The sequence below is a fragment of the Procambarus clarkii genome, chromosome 47, assembly GCF_040958095.1.
Source record: "Procambarus clarkii isolate CNS0578487 chromosome 47, FALCON_Pclarkii_2.0, whole genome shotgun sequence".
NCBI classification, from domain to species: domain Eukaryota; kingdom Metazoa; phylum Arthropoda; class Malacostraca; order Decapoda; family Cambaridae; genus Procambarus; species Procambarus clarkii.
In genome coordinates, this window is record NC_091196.1 from 21,382,597 (window position 1) to 21,406,416 (window position 23,820).

General features: G+C 37.5%; 2 protein-coding genes across 2 annotated transcripts; one reads left to right on the forward strand and one right to left on the reverse strand.

Annotated features, from left to right (window-relative positions):
* Positions 1 to 986: 986 nt before the first annotated feature.
* Positions 987 to 6,843, reverse strand: mRpL17 (mitochondrial ribosomal protein L17). The gene is made up of 4 exons (XM_045749719.2): positions 6,491 to 6,843; positions 3,960 to 4,061; positions 2,420 to 2,528; positions 987 to 1,708 (listed from the first exon to the last, which is right to left on the reverse strand). The coding sequence occupies exons 1-4, from the start codon at positions 6,686 to 6,688 to the stop codon at positions 1,578 to 1,580; spliced, it is 540 nt and encodes a 179-aa protein (XP_045605675.1). The 5' UTR covers positions 6,689 to 6,843; the 3' UTR covers positions 987 to 1,577.
* A 1,228-nt stretch (positions 6,844 to 8,071) lies between these two features.
* On the forward strand, positions 8,072 to 22,720 carry LOC123762926 (uncharacterized). Its single transcript, XM_045749718.2, has 8 exons — positions 8,072 to 8,598; positions 9,200 to 9,252; positions 11,214 to 11,354; positions 13,626 to 13,854; positions 15,928 to 16,307; positions 18,223 to 18,436; positions 19,655 to 19,836; positions 21,341 to 22,720. Exons 1-8 carry the CDS (start codon positions 8,196 to 8,198, stop codon positions 21,869 to 21,871), a joined length of 2,133 nt encoding a protein of 710 aa, XP_045605674.2. The 5' UTR covers positions 8,072 to 8,195; the 3' UTR covers positions 21,872 to 22,720.
* Positions 22,721 to 23,820: the final 1,100 nt, after the last annotated feature.

The window sequence follows — 23,820 nt, forward strand, 5'->3', positions numbered from 1 at the left end:
CAAATCATTAAAACAATGATATAAAAACTAATAGGCAAGGAGGGGTCCTTGTTTCCATCTGCACCACCCAGGAGTTTTTCCACCCAAGTTGGAAGGCCTGTTCCTCTGGGAGGGGGATATGTGCTCTTCGCATTTGAGCTGTTCGTCACAAGGTCCTCTAAAGATGTGCCTCCAAATGCCACAGGATGGCAAGGTGGTGACCCTTTTTGCACAGACTTTCACACTACAGTACTGTATGGCTGCTGCAAAGTTAAATAGTTCAGTTTTTGAAGTAGGGAAAATAAGAACCATCTCAGTTCTGGACTTTTGTAGAAATGTTTTAAAGCATTAAAAAATATTTTTACGAATGCTCACAACATTGGTGCGAAGCCAAGTACTGTTTTTCCATTCTTAAAAATTCATGTGACTTCCATAGTAAGTTAATAGAAGTGTTTTTTTTTATTTGTGGCGGTTCAACACTTATTTTCATCAACCGTGCTTCAGCAAGTCACCAGCAGGAAAGTGGATCTTTTAATTGTCAGTCTCTGTGGCTGTCACTTGGTTCCTTTGAGTGGTTCAGGAAAGGTTGTACTGTACCAGTGTTACAATTATCAGATGCTCTAGCCTTTTCTAGTCATTTTCTTGGGCATGTGGCATGGCATTCAGCTGGTTATAACACTTTTTGGCTGTGCTTTGTGTTCTCACATGGCCATGCTTAGGGTTTGGCATCATAACCTTCAGATGGATGTTTTGTTTCTCAATGCTACTGTAACATCATTAAAGCTGTCAATTCACATTTCTAAACCCTTGCTGTGGTCAATAGTAGCTGAGGAATGAGGCGTTTGTATGCGTGAAGTCCAACCTGTAGCATCTCCTCTGCCATCTTGGGGAGGTATGAACCTAAGGTTCAGTGATATTGTTTTTGACTCTGTAGTATTGCGGCTACTTTTTTTATCCATGCAAACATAATATAGGGCTAGCGGCTTAAGGGTAAGGAAACGCGTACCATACAGTTTTGTTTACTTCTGAAAGAGGATACAGCATATTACAATACGAGTCAGCTCTTGGTGATGACTTATCAATCCATCAGATAATAGCAAGTTCTCTACATTGAAAGTGAACAATGAGGTGAGAAGTGAATAAAAAAGGAAAAAAAGAAGACCAGGGAGAAGGAAAGAAGAGAGAAGGAAGCGCAAGAAGGGGAGATGAAGTCACTGCCGTATAATTATTCGTAATAAACCAACAGTAATATTACATCCTTTTATATTCAGTGTTTTTTATTACTGGGTTTCCAACTTTAGATACCATTAAAAACAAACTTAATAATTATGAAGATTTGAACAGTTGTTAACTTTAATGCCCAATTTTCATAACATCCAAAAGTCAAATATATATACAGTATGCCTAAGTTTGCAGACGATGAGTCACAGTGATGTGGCTGAAGATATGATGGTCAAACCAAACATCAGAAAATGGAAAATGTTTCCACTTCAGTCCATCTTGCACCATTATCAAATTGTGTAAAAATTCCTAAGTTTGTTCAAACTGCCTTTACTCTGAAAACATTTACAGTAAAGTGTGAATTTTGTTAAATTCATTCAATTACTAGTTTCATTTTCTTGCATAGTTTTCTTTTGTGTCTTGTATTCTCTATATGCTTCTTCCAGGAGAATGTTGTGCACCCAGTTTCGTGACGAGACCTTTTGTTGAAGTGGAGGAAATGGGTTACCTGGAGTAAAATGGAAAAAAAACAAAAAATACTGTACATTTAAATTTTTCTATTAGACAATACCTTACCTGCTGAGAACAGGAACAAGATATATATAAAAAAAAAGCATCAAGCCTTTTAGAATATTCAGCACAGTCTGAAGTATTCAAAAAGTTCAAAGTTACTTTAGACTAGTATGCCACCTAAATTAAAGAAATTTCAAAGCAGGCACATAATCTATGACAAAAAATTTTGGAAATGCAATTTTTTCTGAATTTTAACATTTCTAATCAGATTACAATGGTGAAACTTAAACTGGCAGGTCCTCCTATAGTTTACATGTTTTCAGTAAAGTTTCAAGAAAATTCAATGTTATTTATTGTTCCTCATAAGAGTACATGACTTGGGTTCCCTTAAGCACTTCTGCAAAGCAAAATGAAACCTTTAAGCATGGTAAAAAGAGGAGCCTGGACATGTAATGGCCAAGTTGCCACCTCTAAAGTTAGATGGAGCACCTAACAAGTCTTGTAGTTGAAATTTTCACCCATCAATGTGAGCCTAAACAGTTAAATCAATTCATCCAACTGATTGAGGTAATCCCTATTATACTAATTTTTTGCTTTGACCTCAACTCTTATTAACAATAAGGAGTACAGTAAAGAAAGTGCTACTCTCAGATTTTGTACCTACTATTGATATCTGCTTATTTACAGTAAGGAATTAAATACATACCTCTTAATTCCAGAACACACCGTTCATAAAAGCTGCCTGGATACAAGTTTGGAGCTTTGTGCATACGTGTGTAGGAATCTTTCGAATCCTTGTAGCGTGGAACTAAAACCTGAAAATATACTTACAATTAGAAATTCTTAAAAATTATATTACTGCAGCATATCCCATTTACAGTAAACTGGCAGTGGCACTACACATCTTTACTTTGCCTAAAATTATATATAATGTTCCTCTACAGCACCATTCCTTCATACACACACAAAATATCCAGTTTCATGCAAATATGTCCATTCTCTACCCAACCAGACCTAAAGTATAAATAACCACCTATCCAAATTTTCCTATTACCTATTTTCCACCTTCAAAGGTGGAAAATTTCTTTACATCATAAGCCGTTGCATATATCTGAGCCTGTCTCATTTTACCAAACCAATAAAAAAAATGAGGATGTATGCATTAGAGCATGAACCTAGGATTTAGAAAAATCAGTTTGTTGGAAGTCAAATGCCTTTGATATACAGTAACCAGATAATGCCATGAAAAAAAGACCAGAGAAAATGTGCTCTAGAGTGCAAATGCTAAGCTTTGATGATGATGATACCCCTACAGAAAGAACAATAGTACAGTAATCTTATTCTTGAAAAGAAAAACATTAGGATAGAGATAAAGAGTCTTAAGCAAGCTCCAACATCACATGGATTGGACAAATATGAAAAACTTTTCTAAGTTTAAAACCTGGGATGCACAGGAAGTTTTAGAGGCTTTTTTTAACAATTGCAGGACTCAACTGTATGGGAAACTGAGGCTTTTTAACACACAAGTTCTCAAGTACAGTACTGGTACTGAACAGAAAAAAATCTTTGGTGTAAGTATAACCATAATGGATAACACTAAGATGTAAGCTCAAGATTTTACATTTGTGTAAATATGAAAATTGGTGTTAATGGCATTACTGTTTTTTAAACAGTAAACACATGTGTATCCTTATGTCCTCGTGCCAAACTGAACAGGCATCCTATCTATGATGAGGGATACTTATAATACCCAAGGAAGCATCAAATGACATGAGGATTCCTGTAGTATATGTAATAGTCTATGTCCTCAACTTACTGATCCTAGGGAAGATCAGTAGTTGACCTAGGGAAGGGAGAAGGGGAGCCTTGATAACCATAAGTGTAGGCCTCCTATCCTCAGTTACATGGATTAAATACTTACTTTTAATACTATATACAGTAGTACTGTACAAATAAACTAGAACAAATTTATTTTAATTATCCACTTTATCGATATAACCATATTATTAATACTCAGCAATGTTGTAATAAAATAACATGTAAAGTTTGCAAATAAAATTCAAATAAAATTCAGTCTATTCACCATTAACACAAGCATTCATTCACCACCCACCCAGCCTCATACAAATATTACTCGACTATCCACCCACCCACAAATATCAATCCAACAACCCATTTTCCTCTCACTAGCCACTACACAATATCCTTAACATACAAATTGCTAAGTATTTTATACAACAACTTACTTTAAATAATTTATGAACAAGCTGCTTCTCTGTCAGCCAGTAGGTAGCCATATCCATTGTTTGTCTGTGACAGTCTCCATACTTAATGGCTTCTCCAATGAGCTGCAAAGTAATAATTAATGTTACTAAGGATCGTTACTGTCAATTGTTATTGATGACTGTGTGTGTGTCATCTATTCAATACAGAAAGCCTTTCTTAAATATAAATTTTGCCTTTAATATGATGCTTGTGCACCTACAGTAGGCACAAGTACAGTATGTCAACTACTGATCAAGTTACATTACCAGTAATATATGCAAGGTAACTTCAGTATCCTGTTCTGTGTAAACAAATACTGTAGATATGTAATGGATCTACATTATGATAATGTTAAATATATTATAATATAATACTGTATAATGTTAAAATTATTATTCGAAGGACTTGCAAAGAAAACCACTTAATATACAGCATAGAAAATTTAATAACAATAAAACAATAAGAATATAAGATATTAAGACAAAATTTTAAACCTAACAATAAATTAAACTTCTAAATCATAAAAAGTAATGGCTTTAAGTTTAATAAAGTATCAGTCTGGTCAGTGTGACCTCATCCATGATGCAGCAGGGATCTTTTCAAGCTGTCCTCTGCCAGGTCTTTACAACGAGAAATAGAATCACTAAAAAAAATCTCAATCTGGCATGGAATATCTGTCAGAAGGTTTATTGATCCACACTCAAAAAAACCATTCCAAGCAATATGTACTTACAGTAGTTTCAACAAGACCCACCAAGTATTAGTTTGCTGTTATGACCAAGGTAGGTCTTGGTTAATGAAAAATTATATTACAAACAACTAAAGAGTATTTGTTGAGTGTGGGAGCAGTTGAGCTATAGTTGAGCAGTTGTGCTGCCAAGGAAATTATGAATTTATACCATGTAAGCTCCTGGGTGGTTCTAGATGTAATGGGATAAAATAGTTAATTATTAAACAGCCAGAAAGTTATATCATATATGGGATGTTATTTTAAAAAATTGGTGGGGGTAAAACAATTGTTAAGTAACCATTACTATACGAGATTTGGACAGTCAGTGGCAGCGTCACGACGCCAAATTCAATTTGTAGCTAACTGTAGGACATGGTGACTGTGTGTACTGCAGAGATTTTAATTGCAGCCAAGTTTTTTTACTTCAGTTAATTACAGACCACCATTCTTATAAATTTAATGTCTGTCCATGAAGACAACTCAAAGCCTTCTCCACAGTGGTTGTGTCTAGTGGGAGTCAGCTTGAAAAAATCTTTAGTGTACTTTTTGAGGCAAGCGGAATGTTGCACTGTACTTCCTTCATAAGTTTTGGGTTTGCCTAGTGTTCATTGGTAGGTCTATCTGTATCAAAAGGGGGGGGGGGGGGGGGGATTCTGACTAAAGTAAATGTCAAGAGGCAGTGCCAGGGGTTTTATTATAGGGTTGGGATTCTGTGATAATAAAACCAGGAACTAAACTTACTTGTGTTTTCCCCGTGTCCAGTGTGAAGGGGACAGATTTACTTCTATTACAGGTTAGTGTTGGGATTATTTTACCTGGGGGGCCAGACCTTGTCCACCTCAACTGGAGGTGGACAAGAGACTGGTGGCTTGTCAAAGATCTCGTTTGTAGTTGAATCTCTTCATCTAATTACCCAAAGCTACCCAAAGCTTCCTAGCATTACAAAAGTAATGAAGAAATTATATATTTACTCACTATAATGTTGGTGCCAAATGTAAAATATGAAAAAAAACATAATTTTACCCCGAAATATAATTTCATTACAAAATTAGACGAAACTAAGTGGCAGGCGACGGCACAGGAAGTTGACACTCCAAGCGACAATGTTGTGGCTTTTGTTAATTAGATTAGCCTAATTTCATTATAAAAGATATTATTTCAGAGTAAAAAAATTTTCCATGTTCTACATTCAACACCATTATAGTGAGTAAGTATATCATAGTTCTTCATTACTTAAACATTGTTAATAAGCTTTGGGTAGCTTTGAGTAGATTTGGGTAGCTTTGGGTAATTAGACGGACCTATTGAATTTTCTACCTTACCTCATATATATGTTGTTAGGTTATATATCTTAAAATGTTGGCAAATCGTCATGGGTACAAAGTGACCTGCAAACAAACAATATAGCCAGTCCTCATAAACAAAGACCAAAAGTGATTGTGCACAGGCCAAACCCGCTGTTTATGAATGAATACACACGACTCAACTGATGACGTCCAAACACTTCCGGAACAAGTACTTCGCTGACAACTTTTGTTCGAACGACAACGCTGTAAATGCTTCACCCTCGCATTACAAATACAAATAATCGGCAACAGAACTTAAACACCTAATCTAACCAATGTCTAAATATGCACAACATGCTAATATATAATATTAATCTTTGTGAGAAAATTCATTCTTTGAATGAACAGTGTGTTAAAATTGATGAATGCCTCTTTAGGGTCGACCGCTGGGTGGAATGGACTTAGTCTGAGGACGGGTTAAACAATAATATCTTACTCGTTCAGCATAGCCTCTAGTCTCATCAGCCCGGTTGTAATATAGTTCAATCCTCTCATCTCTGATGAGGTGAGAGACTGAGGTGCGCAGCATGTGGAGTCTGCCCTCAGGACCCTTGGGGCTGGAGAACTTCCTGTGCTTCCCTTGTATGGCCACTCGCAGCGCCGGGATCAGCTTTCGAATCTCTGCTTGATTCATCTTATCTTATGAGTTCCTCCTGTGTACCTTAATGGTATTCCGAGTTACCTTGCGGGAATCTTTTTAAGGTAAGTCTTGTATTTTGCGTCGCCCGGCTGAGACTGTTCTGTTTACATGCTGCTGCAGTGAGCTGTGACACTGTCCTTTATCTCTACGATATATTATGAGATGAATTATTCGGTAACGAAACTGTTCCTAAGTATTAGCGCCATCTACTTTACAAATTAAAAAATAATAAAGAAATTGTAGGGCTAACTGTTATAAAATATTTGAAAAAGTCTAGGGCTAACTTTGCTAAAAAAAAAATTCCAGGCACACTCAGGACTTAATGGTTTTCCATTTTAATATTTACAGTGATAATAGGTTAATTATACAAAAATTAAAAATTGCACAATTGCAGCTTAACTTGTAGGCTTATGTAATTGTTTTTGTATAATGCGATCCACATTTTAGCCAAGCCTTGAGATTCTGTAATGTATTTACCCGAAGGCCATCTCTAGTGGCCTCGACTAGGACAGGAAGCCTGCGACTTGTCGAAGATTTCCCTATTGTTCAATTCAATTTCTTTCTTTATTATGCACCCCATACCCATCCCGTGGGTGGTGGTGTAAAGGATTACAGAGGCACATAATCGGTTCAGGAACTGAACCCTCTAGTTCGTTTAGCTAAGCAAATAATTTTTGACGCTAGTTACAAAATTATTAATGTTATATATACATGTACACATTCTCATACATACATGTACATATATATATACGTATACATATATATACATACACATACATATTTAATCACCCACACAAATACACACATCAATAATCTTTTATGTCACAAGTGATTCAACAAAAGGCTCACAACAGTCACTATACAAGGCACTTTACATCTATGGTGAGTCACACAGTTACTAGTCTTGCTGCACACCCACCCAACTGGGCGGCAGCTTTACAGTCATGTGCATGCATTACCTACAGTAAGCAAATTTTGGATACTTCGCTACGATCTTATAGCCACTTCATTTACGTGTTCTGCAAAACAGATCTTACTTATGTTTTCTACTACTTATTAAATAAGCCACATACTGTCGTATTTTTTCTTTCCTCAGGATCAGAAAAATTAGTTATCCGCTGTAGAATATGTTCCCTGAAAGCCTGCGAAACCTGAGGATAACCTTATGAGAGGCAGTCAAAAGCTCCTTGTAGGTCTATAAAAAAAACTAAACTTGCCCGAAACGCTACGCGTACTAGTGATTGTACAAGAATGTAAATACTCTTGTATATATAAATAAATACAATAAATACAAATAAAACAACAATCGTCACAATCAGGGACTACATCCGTAGTCTCTAGATGAACGCCTCCCCCCCCCCCCACCCATCATCCCAGCCACCCTCAGTGTTTACAAACATAGGGTGCAGACGATGCCTCTCCCCCTCACACCATCCCTCACAGCCTCCCTCATATTTAGTCTGCCTTGATTGATGTGACATTATATGGCTTCCTCTGAGCAATGGCTAATTCTCCGGCCAAGAGAGACGACATGGGTGGAAACACCATTCAAAACTCTGGCACTGAATTATGCGTACAAACCCATTCTTTAAACATCAAATCACTGAATCACTGTAATCAAACGTTTACAGACTCCGGCATACTAAATAATGATCTGTGCGAGCCTCTCCAAAGGATTGTCGACCCAGAAAACCACATACATACGAGACAGAATCGGACAGATTATAGTGAAGCCGAGGTTACCCAAGCCGTGGTGAGAGAACCCACACTCTCCGAGAGTTCGTGTGAGGGAGAGAAGGAGAATGAGAATTCTATAGTTGCTACTGATAAGGGTCAATTATATGATGATCTCAGTAATAAAGTGAAAGTAGTTTTTAATTTAGAAGGGTTAAAGGAGGCTGGGGGTAAGTGTGCAAAAGTGCTTTTAATTATTTTATATTTTGTAAGTAGCATTTGGATAGATCAGTTATTACCATTAATATATGTATATAAAATATTTTTGTGTTTGTCTTATGTAACTTAGAATATTGATAAGCCTCACATCTACTTCTCAGGTTTGTATTTTTTAAGCCAGTGGCTTATGGAGTCTCATTGTAGCATAGCAGACGCACACAGCGGCTGTGTCCTTCGTTTGGGGAATAGGAAAACCCCTAACTTTAAACCATACAGAATTAAATTTTATCACTTGATAAGATAATTACTAAACAATACTATTCAAACAAAATAAAGACCAAACCCAAAGTAGCTTGGCATATGCACACACACATTTTGTCAGGGACTTCATTTCATTCTGGGTGGTCACATATTCTAATCTGAATTTATGTATTGTCAGTGTGGGAGTACAGTATTAATTTATGGAGCCTTGTGTTGTACTCTCCTGTCTTACCCCTGTTATTGACAATCTTTACTAACAAATGCTTTGTCTTTGTTGTACTAAGATTAAGTACAGTACAGAATTACAGTACATAATTTACAAATTTTCATTACCAAAATTCTTTATTTCAGGTCTGCTGTATATAGGGTGCAAAGGTGATATTGACAAAACTAATCCATCAAAGGTAAGTTGCAAAGGCAAGTTGCAAGAAAGAAGTTTCTGTTTCCTACCATCTCTACAGTACTGTACAAGATTTGTGTGCCTCTATATTGAGCCCAGCTGAGGATTTGCATAAAGGTGTTGAGTGACTGACATACAATGAAGTCTCCTTCCAGTATATTAATTTGAACTATACTTCATCTCTTCGACTAAGTTTTCCAATGTACAAAGACTATTCTTTGCTATATTTAAGGATAGATAAATTTTAGAATAAATATTGTTGCATATTTTTTATATCAAAATCAAAAGGAGAATGTCAAGTTATGCAGTGCTAGGCAGTCTTTGCCTCCACACACATTAAACAGTAAAAAGCTTGTTTATTTTTGTTTACTGTACAATGCTGTACTGTACAATGCTGTACTGTAATATAGCGTGTAATTATAACTACTAGGCCTATCGAAATAATGATATAAAAACTTAACAAGAAGTATAGCATTGTATACCAAACATTTTTGGTACATGAATACTGTACCAATCATGTACTAATGAAACCAAAGAGTCCCAGTAGTACGGAATCAAGAGTTCCATGTTCGTATCTTGGGCAGGGCAGGAATGATTGGGCATATTTTCCTATCACCTAATGCCCCTAACATTAAATAGTACCTATTTACTATTAGGTGACAGGAGTTAGTCAAGGGTTAGCTTGTAGGGATTCATCCTGGTGAGGGTCAGTACAGTAATTCAACCCTGGTGCGGGACCTTGATACAGGCCTAACATGTACTGCATGTATAAACTGACTGCCTGTCCTGCAACACAATGAATTATTATTATTTTATTTTATTTTTAAGGCTCATACAAAACGGCAATTTTTTTTTTCTAAATACTACAGTGGTAGACAAATCACATGGCCCTAAGTAGTAGTACAGTAGTAGTTCAGTAGACAAATAATGAATAACATGTGCATTTTAATATATTTAATTAATAAGCAATATGAAGAGTGAGAGATTGCTAGGATTTAGTGACAATACACAATTTGCCTTCTGAACACTATTCCCTTGTCAGCAATACTTGCAAGGAATTACCCACAAATTATTTGGTCATAAATATACAAAAACATTAAAACACCAAATAATATAAATGAGAGGAATGCTTGCTTTATTTTACAACCAAATCATTGTAATATAAATCAATACAGTACTTTATTGTCAACAAAAACAATGTCTTCATGCAAAGTAAGACAGCTTAATGAAATTTAAATGCAAAATAACATCTTGAATAGTAACCCTGTTCTGTACCTAATGTACTGTACTCTCCAAATAAGTTTAAATTCAAGCCTTGGCACACATTTAGGGTCTGTACTTTAATATAAATTCATGAAATATTTGTCTAATAGACAAACACTTCAAAATAGAAATAACATAATTGTGGGCAATATTTAATGTCTTGAATATTTCAGGATACAGTGCAGGTACCATTTTTCATATTGAGTAAAGGTGTCCATAGCTCCACAAGACCTTTTTGAACCATAAATACTTCAACTTCCTGTATTTGTTTTAATGTGTTACTGTATAGGATGAAGAGAATTTAAATGATTCTGACCCTATTTGTCTATGATCATTTACATTTAAGCTACATCTGCTGTGTATTTAGATATTGGATTACTTTGAGGGAAGAGAGCATTTGCCACTCAGGTGGTTAGTTGGAAAGGATGCATTGGAAATCGTTTAGCCTGATTTTATCTTTTCTTTACTCAAAAAATATATTTTACAAACTCTACAGTTCTTTTTGACTACTGTATCATCATTGTTGTGAAAATATAATATACATATAAGCTTTAGCTGGATATTAAAAATTGGGATAATGGAGACATTTAGGCAATGTATTTTCACACCTTATGTAGGAAATGGCTTACAAAACACTATCTCCCTATACAGTAGTCATTAAATACAGTAAATGCAAATGTTAAATAAATTAAATTTTTTCAGATAACTGAATGGTTTACTGCAGAGTTCTTAAATCTTCATCGAGTATATGCTATCAAAGAAGAGGAACCGTTTCTTCTCAGGGTTTTTACACGCAATCATGAATCAACAAATCGTGGCATCAGAAAAAAGGGAGGACGAAAAGTATGATAATTTTTTTAATATTTATTATATTGTGGTATGAAATTCATTCCCATCAGGATATCTTGCAATCATATCTGTACTATATTTCTTAACTATTCCACTTGATTGTTCCTTATGGAGAGGTCTGGACAACTGCTAGTTAGAATCTAGTGCTATCAGAGCACAACTTTCTGTGACTAGGTGACTTTTTCAATATTTTCATTGGGTTATACCAGTACTAGGAAAACACTTAAATTTATAAATTGAATATCCCTTTGGAAATAACACCTCTATTATACTCTCCTCAAGTTTTGTTTCTGACAATGGAATAATATTTAATACTTTTATTATTAACTGTTTTCTAGTTTTAGTGTTTTCAAACTAATCCCATTTTGAATTTATTACCTTCGGTCCAATAGCTCTTCCCAACTATGCATGTTCCAATTTTCTCATATTTACATTGTTTGTTTGAGTGTTCCATAAGAACCATTTCATTGGCTTTATGAGCTCCATAAATATGCTAAAAAGTATTCTTCTCTTCACTTATGTTATTATTCATCTTTTTGGAAAGGGTCTCCTCAATAGCTCCTCGGGCTATAGCTCTGAGACTGCCAAACCTTACGGAATTTTACCAGGCCTCCAAGACAAACTCGAGCCTACTGGGAGCCAGGAACAGAATTTGACTCTTGAGGTGATGGGAGAAAATAACCCTGAGGACAACAAGGCTCTCCAGGAGCAGAGTAAACATACTAGCCATGATACACCCATCAGCCACCAGAGGGCATCCCAGGGTCCCTGCTTTCTCATTCACTCAGCTGGTGCTGCCTGGGTTACACATCTCTGATGGGCCCACATTTAGCTTCACATTTTCAGATAAGTGGTGTTGGCTAACCTTAGGACATTTAGGTTTGCACAGGGCCACTGCTTGGTATTTTCCCTTTCCAGCTTCATGTTTGTATTTTTTTTTCACCCACCTTTTGTATGCCCAGTTTTTACATTTTTTCTGCAGCTGTGGGTTAGGACTATCTTTCCTGGTGATCGGTTTGCACTTCTTTAGCCCCACCAGATTTATCTTTTCTCCTTCTCTTCAAGTTGACTACTCTAAAATCATCTCACTTCCAGGTAGCATATAAGCTTTCTTCCCAATGTGAGGACTATTGATGGGGAGTAATAGTACAGTAGTTAGCATTATGCCTGTGGGTATCTTACCTAATCTACTCTATGTGCAGTCAGGCCCTTCCCTTTACCCAAAAGGGGTAAAATTAATTGTTCTTGTCAATGGCTGTATGTGCTTTCTCTTGCCAGGTGGTGCAAATCAGAGGTGGGTGTTTGTTCATTTCAGATGCTTTCTCTATGCCTGGCCAACCTGCCTATTGGCATATGGTTCAGGTAGCCAGTATCCCTTGCCTCATGGACAATTATCAAGGGTTATGGGCTCTGGATTTCTTTATGCAATAGATAATATTGAGATTGTCAGTTGATGACATACCGATGCCAATATACTGTATTCATAGCCAAATCCTATCCAGGCTCTGGACTTCAGGTGGTCCACAATTAACTATTGGCTTATCTTGGTCCCTCAACCTTATTGCACTTCTGTTGCACTGAGGCATTTTTTACCATGCTATTGTTCTTCTACCATGGGCCTCCTTATCTTGTCTCCTTTTCCAGTGGACAAGCCCAGTCCATCTTTTCTGTTTTATTAATTTTTTCTTCCTTTTCGGGAAAGCTGGCCTTCTCTACCATGGGCCACAATGTGTTTAATATTGGAAGCTACTAAGGGAATCCTTCCTCAAACCAACCGTTGAATGCAATAGAACACTTTCTTGCGGGACACTCGGTAGCTTCCATGTCCCCTGCCCTGTTCATTTTTTTCCCCTAGAAGTTATGGGATTTCTGCTCATACAGGTCATGAATGAGGTAGCTGGCTAGTGGGTATCTCTATGATTTAAGTTCTCTTATATCGTAGAGCATGGCAGATTCTGGTCCCAGCTCCTGGTAGACAAGGGTGGATTTCAAAGGCCTTATACATCTCTCAAAAGGTTTGACTTGACCAGCATTTAGCTCAGAGTGCTTCTGGAGGTCCCACCAGAGAAGGGTGTTTTTTTTTTTTACATTCAATGCTAACTTTTGTCAGTCATAATTGTAGTCTTATAAAGCACATTTAAAACCATTTCACGGGTTACATATAAAGACGAGTAACTGAAAGATCAAATTATGGAACTCCCATTGATTATCCTTCACCAATTGACTCGGTGTTAAGTTACTATATAATTATTTTCAATTTTTCAGGTAATGTTAATGGGCCAAGAAGTGTTTGGTGATGTATTGCTTGCTTGTGGTCACTGTGGGTACTGGTCTCATGAGGGAAGTAATGTTCGGAGGCACCTCAAGAAATCTGTGTGTCTTAAGGAGAGAGGATATTCAAAAGAAGATTTAGCAGGCCTAGACAGAACAGAGCGAAGGAAATTTCTCAGAAGAGTAGCAGCAGCAAAATGTCGGGCTAAGAAGAGAGCTAGAGGTATACCATGAGTTATTTTGACACCTACAGACAAGTGCTGTGCTCACAGTTAAGATTACAGGTGAATTTCAATAGAATATTAGAACTTATATAAATTTCCAGTGGATTTTATTTGTTAACACTAACACTGGAGAAAATAAATGTGTCAGTCATTATCAACCAAGTAATTACTTGAGTGTTTGATTTCTGGACATGAAAACATCTCCCACCACCAATTATTGCTCTGCAAACTACTGATAGTAGCTCAAAGGCTTCACTGCCTACCACCAGAAGACCTCACTATCACCGTAACATGGTCGGAGGAGTGGGTTACCCACATTATTAATCCTGGCATCCATCTATCACCTTGCTGTGCTCTTCAATGGCAGATTATATGCATTATATTTTAATTAAAACCTTTACAATACAGTAACATGGTTGATATTTAATTGCATTCTGGCAAAGTGTTAGTTTCATGATGTGGTGTACCAGTCGTTTGCCTGCTATTGAGAAAGCTGCAGTCCATTGAAGCTGTGTTTCAGGACTCCTGTACCTGGTGATGTTTGACAAAGGTCAACAGCCTTAGAGATATATTTTCTGTAGTTGTTGGTCGTTGTCTTTAACGTAGCTTTGATTTTGCAAAAAAAAAAAAAAAAAAAAAAAATGTCGTTCCAGACCAGTGCTTTGGTGCTAAGCTTGCATTGTCACTCAAGGAATTTCACATTCTTCTCATGATGTTTCTTTGCTTCTGGGAGGGTCCCCTCAGTAGCTCCCAGGGCTTAAATGCTGGTACTGACAAGACTTACCCAGTTGCACCAGGCCTTTGAGACCCACCCTTTACTACTGGAAGATCAGAATCTGGATTATTTTATGATGCAGGAGAAGCTTGGGGATCAGAGATCAACTCAAAACTGAAGAAAAACCCACCAGGAAGGATAGCTGCAAGAAAACAAGTGACTGCTTGAAGGACATTATGCACTAAGGTAAACAAAGTAAATGATAATTTCTGCATAGTAAATATCCTAATAGTGTTCTGGCCAACTGCCACCAGATGGATACCCAGGACACCCAGTCTCTGCCATCTTGCCACTGCACTCAATGCTGTTGACTGTGTCCACCTCTGACTGAACCCATCCTCTGCAGAGCTGCCCTCTAACTCCCTGGTGGGCTGCACTGGGACAGTAACCTTTGGGGGCAATTCTTACCACCAAAGGTTTCAAAAGCTTGTCTTTGAGGTTTTAATGGCAATCTTAGGGTTCTGTGTTTCACTCCTTCAATATGTCAGGGCTATCTTTCTTGGTAGCTCACTTGCAACTCCTTTGCCCGACAGGAGTTATCTTCTCTGAGGTGTGCAGAATTTATAGTCCATCACACTCAAAGGCAATTTAAGCACCTGGAATTGGCACTGCCATCCCTGGAATTGTAGAGAAGGGCAGACATAAACTGAGCACAGTTAACAGCTGCAGAAAAGATATCACCGAGATAAACAAGGAAAACAAGGGGGAAATCTCCACCAATCGGGAGGAAACTGAGACCTCATACCACAACTAAAAAGCAGATGATCTGTACACAAATAAGTTGTGGTTCATCTCAGACACATGATCCCAGTCCCACAGCAGTAATCAAGGCTAGTCTGCATGAACCACAGCTAGGGAAGTACAGACTGACAGAACACCTATGCAATGGAGACATATCCAGGTTGCAAACCAAGACCCAGAAATGCATCCATGGGAAAGCAAAGGAGGCACAAAAGCTTGGGACAGAGCCATTTGACCCCCCCTGATGAGTCTTGTAACACAGTACAGTATTATTGATCTTTGGACTAGGAACCTATGTTTAACATTGATTGCAAATGTTAATTTATTTTTTGATGCCTAGGACTAATAGTGTAGGTTATGATGATAATGATGTTTGTCACCAATGTATCATGACCACAGTAAATGAAGATGTACAGAATTGTTGCTAAATATATTTAATGTATTACACAATACAGTGTAATACATCAAATTTTTTTTAACTATCTTTGAGTAAATTTATTAATTATTTTTGCCAAATCAGAATGTTATTTAATTTATGAGGATTACTAATTTGCAGCAACAGAGGATGAAGCCACACCAGAGGTAAATGGAACAGATGGAAATCAGCCTAAAGTGGGCACCAATACCTGCACACCATACTCTTTAAATCTGGGTATGTCTTCTGATGCTTATGTAGAATGCCTTGTGGAAATTCAAGAGACTTGTTGTGGAACAGGGGTTCAAAGAACTAGCACAAGAGTACCTGTGGGGGTATCTAATGCACCTATTGTGAATGGATTATCGCAGCCAAAAATAAAGAGGAAACCTCCGAAGTATAAAGCTCTTACGCTGGGACCTGCTGTAGAGCAGGAAGTAGTTCAGAGGGTGCCATATGACATCTTTACTGTTAATGACAAAAATGAGAGAGTGGCTTGGAAACCTCCGGCATGTCATAAGGTATAGTATAACAACACAGTTCAATGATGCCTAAGTACATAAGAATAAAAAAAACTGTAGAAGGCCTATTGGCCCATATGAAGCAGCACATATTTATATCCACCTAAATTCATTTATATATATTATAGGTCTAACCTATACTTTCTTTATTTACTCACTGCACATACATATATTCCACTGCTTGTGCTCTTTACACATGACTAACTTGTACATATCAACATTATGAGTATTATACTCTGTAATTTCTTTGCGTCCATACTAACTTTACCTTTTTACTAGTTTACCTCACCTATCACTCTTCTCCCACTCATTACCCTTATTTCACCTTCCATACTTACATTTTTCTACATTTGTCTGCATTAATTGCTCCCATTAGCTTACTGCACTGGCATCCCAGGGCTACCTCTAAACCAAAGCCTTAGGCTCAGGTTGGAAAGTGTGCGGGGAAGAAGAGGGATGGTAGTTTCAAGCCAAACTCTATTGACAAATGTGTTGGGAAGACCTTCCAGGCTATTGATGGGCACTGAAGAGAGAGACCTTGGTTGCTGTTTGACCCATCCTGGGATCTAATTCCCAAGGTGGAGAGCTTCTATCTCCAGGTGGGGAATGTATTCTATTTGCCTTTCCAATTCAAGCTTACACCTCCTCAGCTTCACGTTGGATGTTTTTCTGAATGTCTGTGTTTGAACTGGGCTTGCTCCTTTCATGAGGATTCCCACAGTTCTCTCTCTCTCTCTCTCTCTCTCTTCCTCTCCTCTTCACGGACTCTTGTTCTTATTCCTGCTACAAGGAGCCAAGATGGTAATTCAGAACTGGAGCCAGTCTTGTTTGAGAAGTAGAATTTTCTAGATTTTCTAATGGTTGGAATTTCCCGTGTGCTGCAAGATTTTCCCAAGCCAGGCTGAGACATGACAGTACATGGCAGTCTTACTGTAAATTTTTTTATTCCGTTTATTTTCATTTAATAAAAATTCTGCTGCATTTCCTTTTTAAACAGTTTAGTGGGTGTATTACCAAAATAAAGCTCAAATTTTGCTCATCCCTACAGTACAACAATTATTTGTTAAAGCACTATTGTAAAAGATATCGTAGGCAGCAAGAAATACTTAAATTCAAATACAACACATATGATGGGTGTGAATGCTGTATGTTATAGGTAATAAGACATTTTGAACATCATAATATATTTAATAAATTACATACACAAGACATACATAACATAACTACACATTCAATACAACCACACTTAATACAGCCTCATACACACAACCACACCCACGATCCTGCCACACACTCATACAGCTTCACACGAAAAACCATAGAAGATACAACGACACACACAACCGTACATAACACAACCTCACACATGAAATCACATTTTCATTCATATTGAAGTTTGTTAGACAATTTACAACCCTTGAGCCTATCACAACGTTCAGCTTTGCAGTCAAGTCGTGTGTTTACCGAGGCATCATTATGGTTTGTTGGCAAATATTATGACACAGGTGATGTCCACTTGTGGCTATTACACCGAGACATCTTGGCAGAGATTTAAACAGCCTTCTTGCTGTTGAATGCAGGGAAAATCAAAATTATACTTATTGCTTTGTGATAATGGTTCTTTTATCAGAGATGGCATACCATGATTTTTTATGCAAATTTTAATGCTGCATAAATATCATCCTTATCCACATTATGAATGTTAATATAAACAAATCTGGCTAATGACAGTTATATGAATGTTGATGGGAGCTTATTTACCTATACTCCAGAATGCTTCTTCAGTTTTACCAGGTGTGATTATTGTGTCAGATTGGTTCCTTAGTTAAAATGAGCCTGCTTACTGTAGTTAAAAAAAAAAAAAAAGTGCTCTCCAGGCAGTTGTTTTTATTAAATCTATTATTCTCTTTTTAAGGCCTCCCCTGGGGACCAGACTTGCCAAATAGTTTTCAAAGGAGCTCGAATGAAACGACGGTGTATGGATTTGCCTGTTCCCATGGTTCTGATATATCGCAAGTTAGACTGTAAAACTCATCACTGTAACTTTACACTTTTTCATCCAAGTGCCAGAGCATCATTCAGAAATGACACTACTGCTAAAGCTTCAGTCAATGTCAAGATGTATGGAGGTATGTATCTTGGGTGTTTTTAAAATGTGTATTGTAAGCCAAATATTAGGTGCGAGTTAAGGTACAAAAGAACTTTTCAACAGTATTTTTGTTCTAAAACTTAGAATTCATACATAATTTACTTTTAAATATTTTTCTCTGCAGCATACTGCCACACACTTCTTTGATACTGTACTTGATAGCATGTGAAACACTCCCATTCAGTAAAAGTCACAGTAACATGGCTGGAACAATTAATTAACCATTATACCAACAAATACATTAGAAACAAAGAAAGGCAGGTCATTTAAGTCCATCCTGGACCATCATTTCAACATCATGATAATGTGGGATGGCACAAAAAGTTTTTACTTTTCATATTTCTAATGTGTGAGTTTTTGTGTTAACTACTGTTCAATGGAAACTTGAATCTCATTATACATCTTTCTTTCTCTGTCCATTCTATCTTTACATCATGTTACTAGCACATTATATATATTCATTTTTACCTAAGGTTTTGATATGGCATTCAATAATGTGTATTTTATGTTCACATGATTCTAACCATATCGAGTGGCATATTGTTGTGTGTGGGTAATTACCCAAGTGTAGTTACAGGATGAGAGCTATGCTCGTGGTGTCCCTTCTTCCCAGCATTCTTCGTCATACAACACTTTGAAATTACTTACGGTTTTGGCCTCCACCACCTCACCTAACTTGTTCCAACCGTCTACCACTCTGTTTACGAAAGTGAATTTTCTTACATTTCTTCGGCAGCTTTGTTTAGTTAGTTTAAATCTATAACCTCTTGTTCTTGAAGTTGACATCTTGAAGAGATGTCACTACTTTATATTTGGTAAATACAGTAGTGACATCTCTCAAATCAGGACCTCACTATAACCAATCTTTCTAAACATATCAAGTGTAGCCAACTAATAGATCAATAGAGGGACAATGTGACAGCTTTGCACTTTGAATCTCAAAACAAAATTGTCACATCAAATCATTCGTTTAATACATGTTAGGCAATAGTGTACTTTTTCCTTGATCACTTGTATATGACATAAAGCAAGGATGTATTTCTTTGATCATTTTATATATATATATTATGCAAGAGAGTATTTTTCTTGTATCTTTTACAAATGATATGCAAGTCAAGGGGTCTAATAATTTATATTCCCCGTGTGAAGCAAGTTCATGTTTTTGCCGTCTAAAATCCTGCAATTTTCCTCTTTACAGATATAGTTATGACGCAAGAATTTTATCACTACTTTGTCTCCCTTTTGTCTATCATGAAGATGAAGTCTTCTCAAACTGCAAGGCACTTAACAAGTGTATGGGAAACTATAATAAGTGAACGATTAGGAACGACAGCTATACCTGAAGAACACCGTAAGGTTATAACACTCTCTAAGCAAACGGTAAGTTGAATGCCAATTTCTTTTTCATTTTTGGTTTTATGAATAGCAGTTTAATCAACTGAAAAGTATTTTTCATAACAATCACACACCTAATCTTATATCCCACTTCATTAACACAGTATGACAGAAATATATGTTATATTTATATATCAAACAAATATAAATAATCAAACTAAGACTTCTGAAGGAACGCTTAAAACATTCAGCCAAGAATGCCAGATGCTTGTTTAGTTATAACTGAAATAGACTCCACTTTCTTACACTGAAAAAGTAGTGTGTGTGGAATGAATGAGGACTACTCAGTAAGCATGTACAAATGAAGAAGTAGAAGGAACCAACTGAAAAAAAATCCGAGACAGCTCAGTAATATATAATCGAAGAATAGATAAAGTATTTATTGTTATAAGAACAAGATGGATGTATGGAAAACAGGTAAGTTTGCATTTAATGTCGGTATAGCCAAAACTCATGCACTGAATGTAATGAAATGCTCTTTTCTGGTGGGCCTCTCACTAGCTTCCCTGACCCAAGTGCTGGTCCAGTCAAGCCTGAAGAAGATACACCAGGCCACTGAGACCTCTTCTTGCCTACTAAGAGTCGAGACTTGAATCCTCCCTCCTCAAAATGCATCCACCACAAAACCTGGTTGATACATGGTTGATGGGGTTCTGGGAGTTGTTCTACTCTCCAAGCCCAGTCCAAGGCCAGGCTTGACTTGTGAGAGTTTGGTCCACTAGGCTGTTGCTTGGAGCGGAAATCCTCGCAATCTGGAAATTATGCCACACACAATATACTGGAGGCAAACAGACCAACTTGCAGAAGGCTGAACCTCTTGCAAAGCCAGAGAAAGGAGGCCTCATCCATGAACCATTTTATTGATATTGGATGGAAGTGAGAAAGATCATCTATGAGAATGCTCAACACAACCTGAATCTAAACCACACTGAGGACTATACCCCAAGAAGCTAGAAACAAGGCTATCCTCAGAATCCAGTCCCACAGGGGTAGGGAATGAACAGGCCTCTTGAGGTAATCCTCTTGAGGTAACAAACCACAACATCACAACCCAAATGAAGATGGAAAGCAGAGACCCATGGGAGATGGATACACTGAAACACCATCCAGACCATTGCAAATTTATGAAAAGGTTTGGTACTTCTCCCTGAGGCATAGCTTCACCAGCATGAAGCATGGAAGATATGGAGAGGCCCCACCATTAGAGAGCATTTTATTACATTCAAAGCTTTATTTTTCCTCTCCTCGATTTACCATCTTACATCATACCAGTTACCCGATTCCACAATTTTTTGTTCACATGACTGCCTCAAATTTCATGCTTCATTAAGTTTAATTCAATAATTTTTGTGCATTATTTATAACACTTATTTAAACTTATGTTTTATCAAATATCTTGGTACTGTATTTTATATTTATTTATATCCCTTATTTATAACCTATGAAATTTGAGAATTTCTAATATATATTTTATGCTTTAAATAAATAGGTAAAGTCAATATGGACAAGTATAGAAGATGAGGCTGGAAGCCGAGGGGGTCCGAGGCTGATAAAGGGATCTAAACGCAAGAAAAAGCCACCCGCTCCATCTGCACCCATTATTCATCCATCAAGTGTAGCAGTCATGAGCCACCAGGGTCCTATTGCTGCTGCTTCTTGTGGAGATGCAGCAGTACAAGTGTCTCAGCCTGGGATGCAGCATCACTGCATGAAACGTCTCAATCATGTTGTTCAAAAACCACATCATCCTCCTCCTCCTCCACCACCACCACTACCTCCTAAACCTCACATGATGCCACCACCTCATCCTCCTCCTCCCCCTCACAACCACATGCAGCAGCCTACCCATGCGACAGTAACACACACACACTGGCTTGGACAGGCACCACAGTACCCACATAACATGACTCCTTATCCAATGGCACCACCACCACCTCCGCCACCTACTGCTGAATATTACCCTATGCCCGGGCACTTCATGGCTCAGTACACACCAGCTACCATGGGTACGTCACCTTGAAAACTAATCGGGTTTAATCAGGTTTAGTCTTAGCAAACATTATTGTTAATTCTTTTGAATCGGTGAACAATTTTATACCATAGGCTCACATCTCTAATATTTTGGATTAGTTTTTAAACAATGCTGGATGTCATTGTTTTCTTTGAGTAAAGAATCAAAATGTAATATAGTCAGCCACACTGAATGTTTTCAAAAGCATGCTAATGATGGATTAAATATTGAATTCATTCATTAAAATATATTTATCTGACAACTTGAATTTATCTTTGAAGTAGAATTAAATACAGAAATAATGCCATTATAATTTTTGTATTTACTTGAAAGTTTAATTTTTTTTTTTATTATTGATTACCTACTAATAAGTCCCACTAATAAAGAAAACATTAAAATTTTAAGTCAAACTTTATCATTTAAAAATTTGCTGTAATCATTTCAAGATGCCAAAGGCTAAAACGGCAAATTATAATAAACTTTCTGCAGTTATTTTGCAAGCCTTAAATTTTGCATAAATATCCCGTAACAGTCTCATATTTGTATTATTATTGTAAGTTTATATACAAATTTAATTGTTATTAATTTTTAATTCCATAAAATTAATGGTCTACCTACAAATGCAAGAGTACAAAATATGAATATTTAGTTATGTAAAACAGTAAAAGAACACATTATAAAAGTGAACAGTAACAATGTTTTGGTTTATTCAGGACCACTATCAAGCCAAAATTAATAGGAAAACTGATGATGGAGAGTGAGGCAAAGCAGAAATGTAAGGCTAAAGACATACAGTGTTGTGTACCCAGGAGGGTGTAGCAAGATGGCAGGGGGCCAGGAGGGTGTAGCATGATGGCAGGGGGCCAGGAGGGTGTAGCATGATGGCAGGGGGCCAGGAGGGTGTAGCATGATGGCAGGGGGGGTGGCCCAGGAGGGTGTAGCAAGATGGCAGGGGGGGCCAGGAGGGTGTAGCAAGATGGCAGGGGGGGCCCAGGAGGTTGTAGCAAGATGGCAGGGGGGGCCAGGAGGGTGTAGCATGATGGCAGGGGGGGCGCCAGGAGGGTGAAGCAAGATGGCAGGGGGGGGCCAGGAGGGTGTGGCAAGATGGCAGGGGGGTCCAGGAGGGTGTGGCAAGATGGCAGGGGGGGCCAGGAGGGTGTGGCAAGATGGCAGGGGGGCCCAGGAGGGTGTAGCAAGATGGCAGGGGGGCCCAGGAGGGTGTAGCAAGATGGCAGGGGGGGGGCCCAGGAGGGTGTAGCAAGATGGCAGGGGGGCCCATGAAGTTATATATTGATGGTTGGGGATCCTGAAGAGAAGCCGAGAGAAATAGGGATGAAGTGAGGTGAAGAAACAAGATAATCCCATATTAAGTCTGAATCTGATATATTTATTTTTTTAAATAGGATGTAACAATCATTCATGCTCATAACAAAAATTTACTGTAATGAATTTTTTATTTATTTAATGTTATTTTTTCTCTGTGAGAACACATTTGTTACATCCTGAAATTTATGTAATATGTTACCTCAATGGATTATTACATTTGGTTCTGTTCTGTTCTACAGAATTCCAATATGGGAAATGTCAAAAATGATGTTTTCAGAATTTATGAAAAATTTATAGTGGAAATATTTTATTATATTTTGCCTCGATAAATTTTTCAACCATTATACTTATTCTGCTGACAACTATACAGTCATTGATGTTTCACCATCCATCCCGCCATCCATCCCATCATCCATTCTGTCATCCATCCCGTCATCCATATTTTGCCATCCATCCCATCATCCATTCTGTCATCCATATTTTGTCATCCATCCCGTCATCCACATTTTGCCATCCATCCCGTCATCCACATTTTGCCATCCATCCCGTCATCCACATTTTGCCATCCATCCCGTCATCCACATTTTGCCATCCATCCCGTCATCCACATTTTGCCATCCATCCCGTCATCC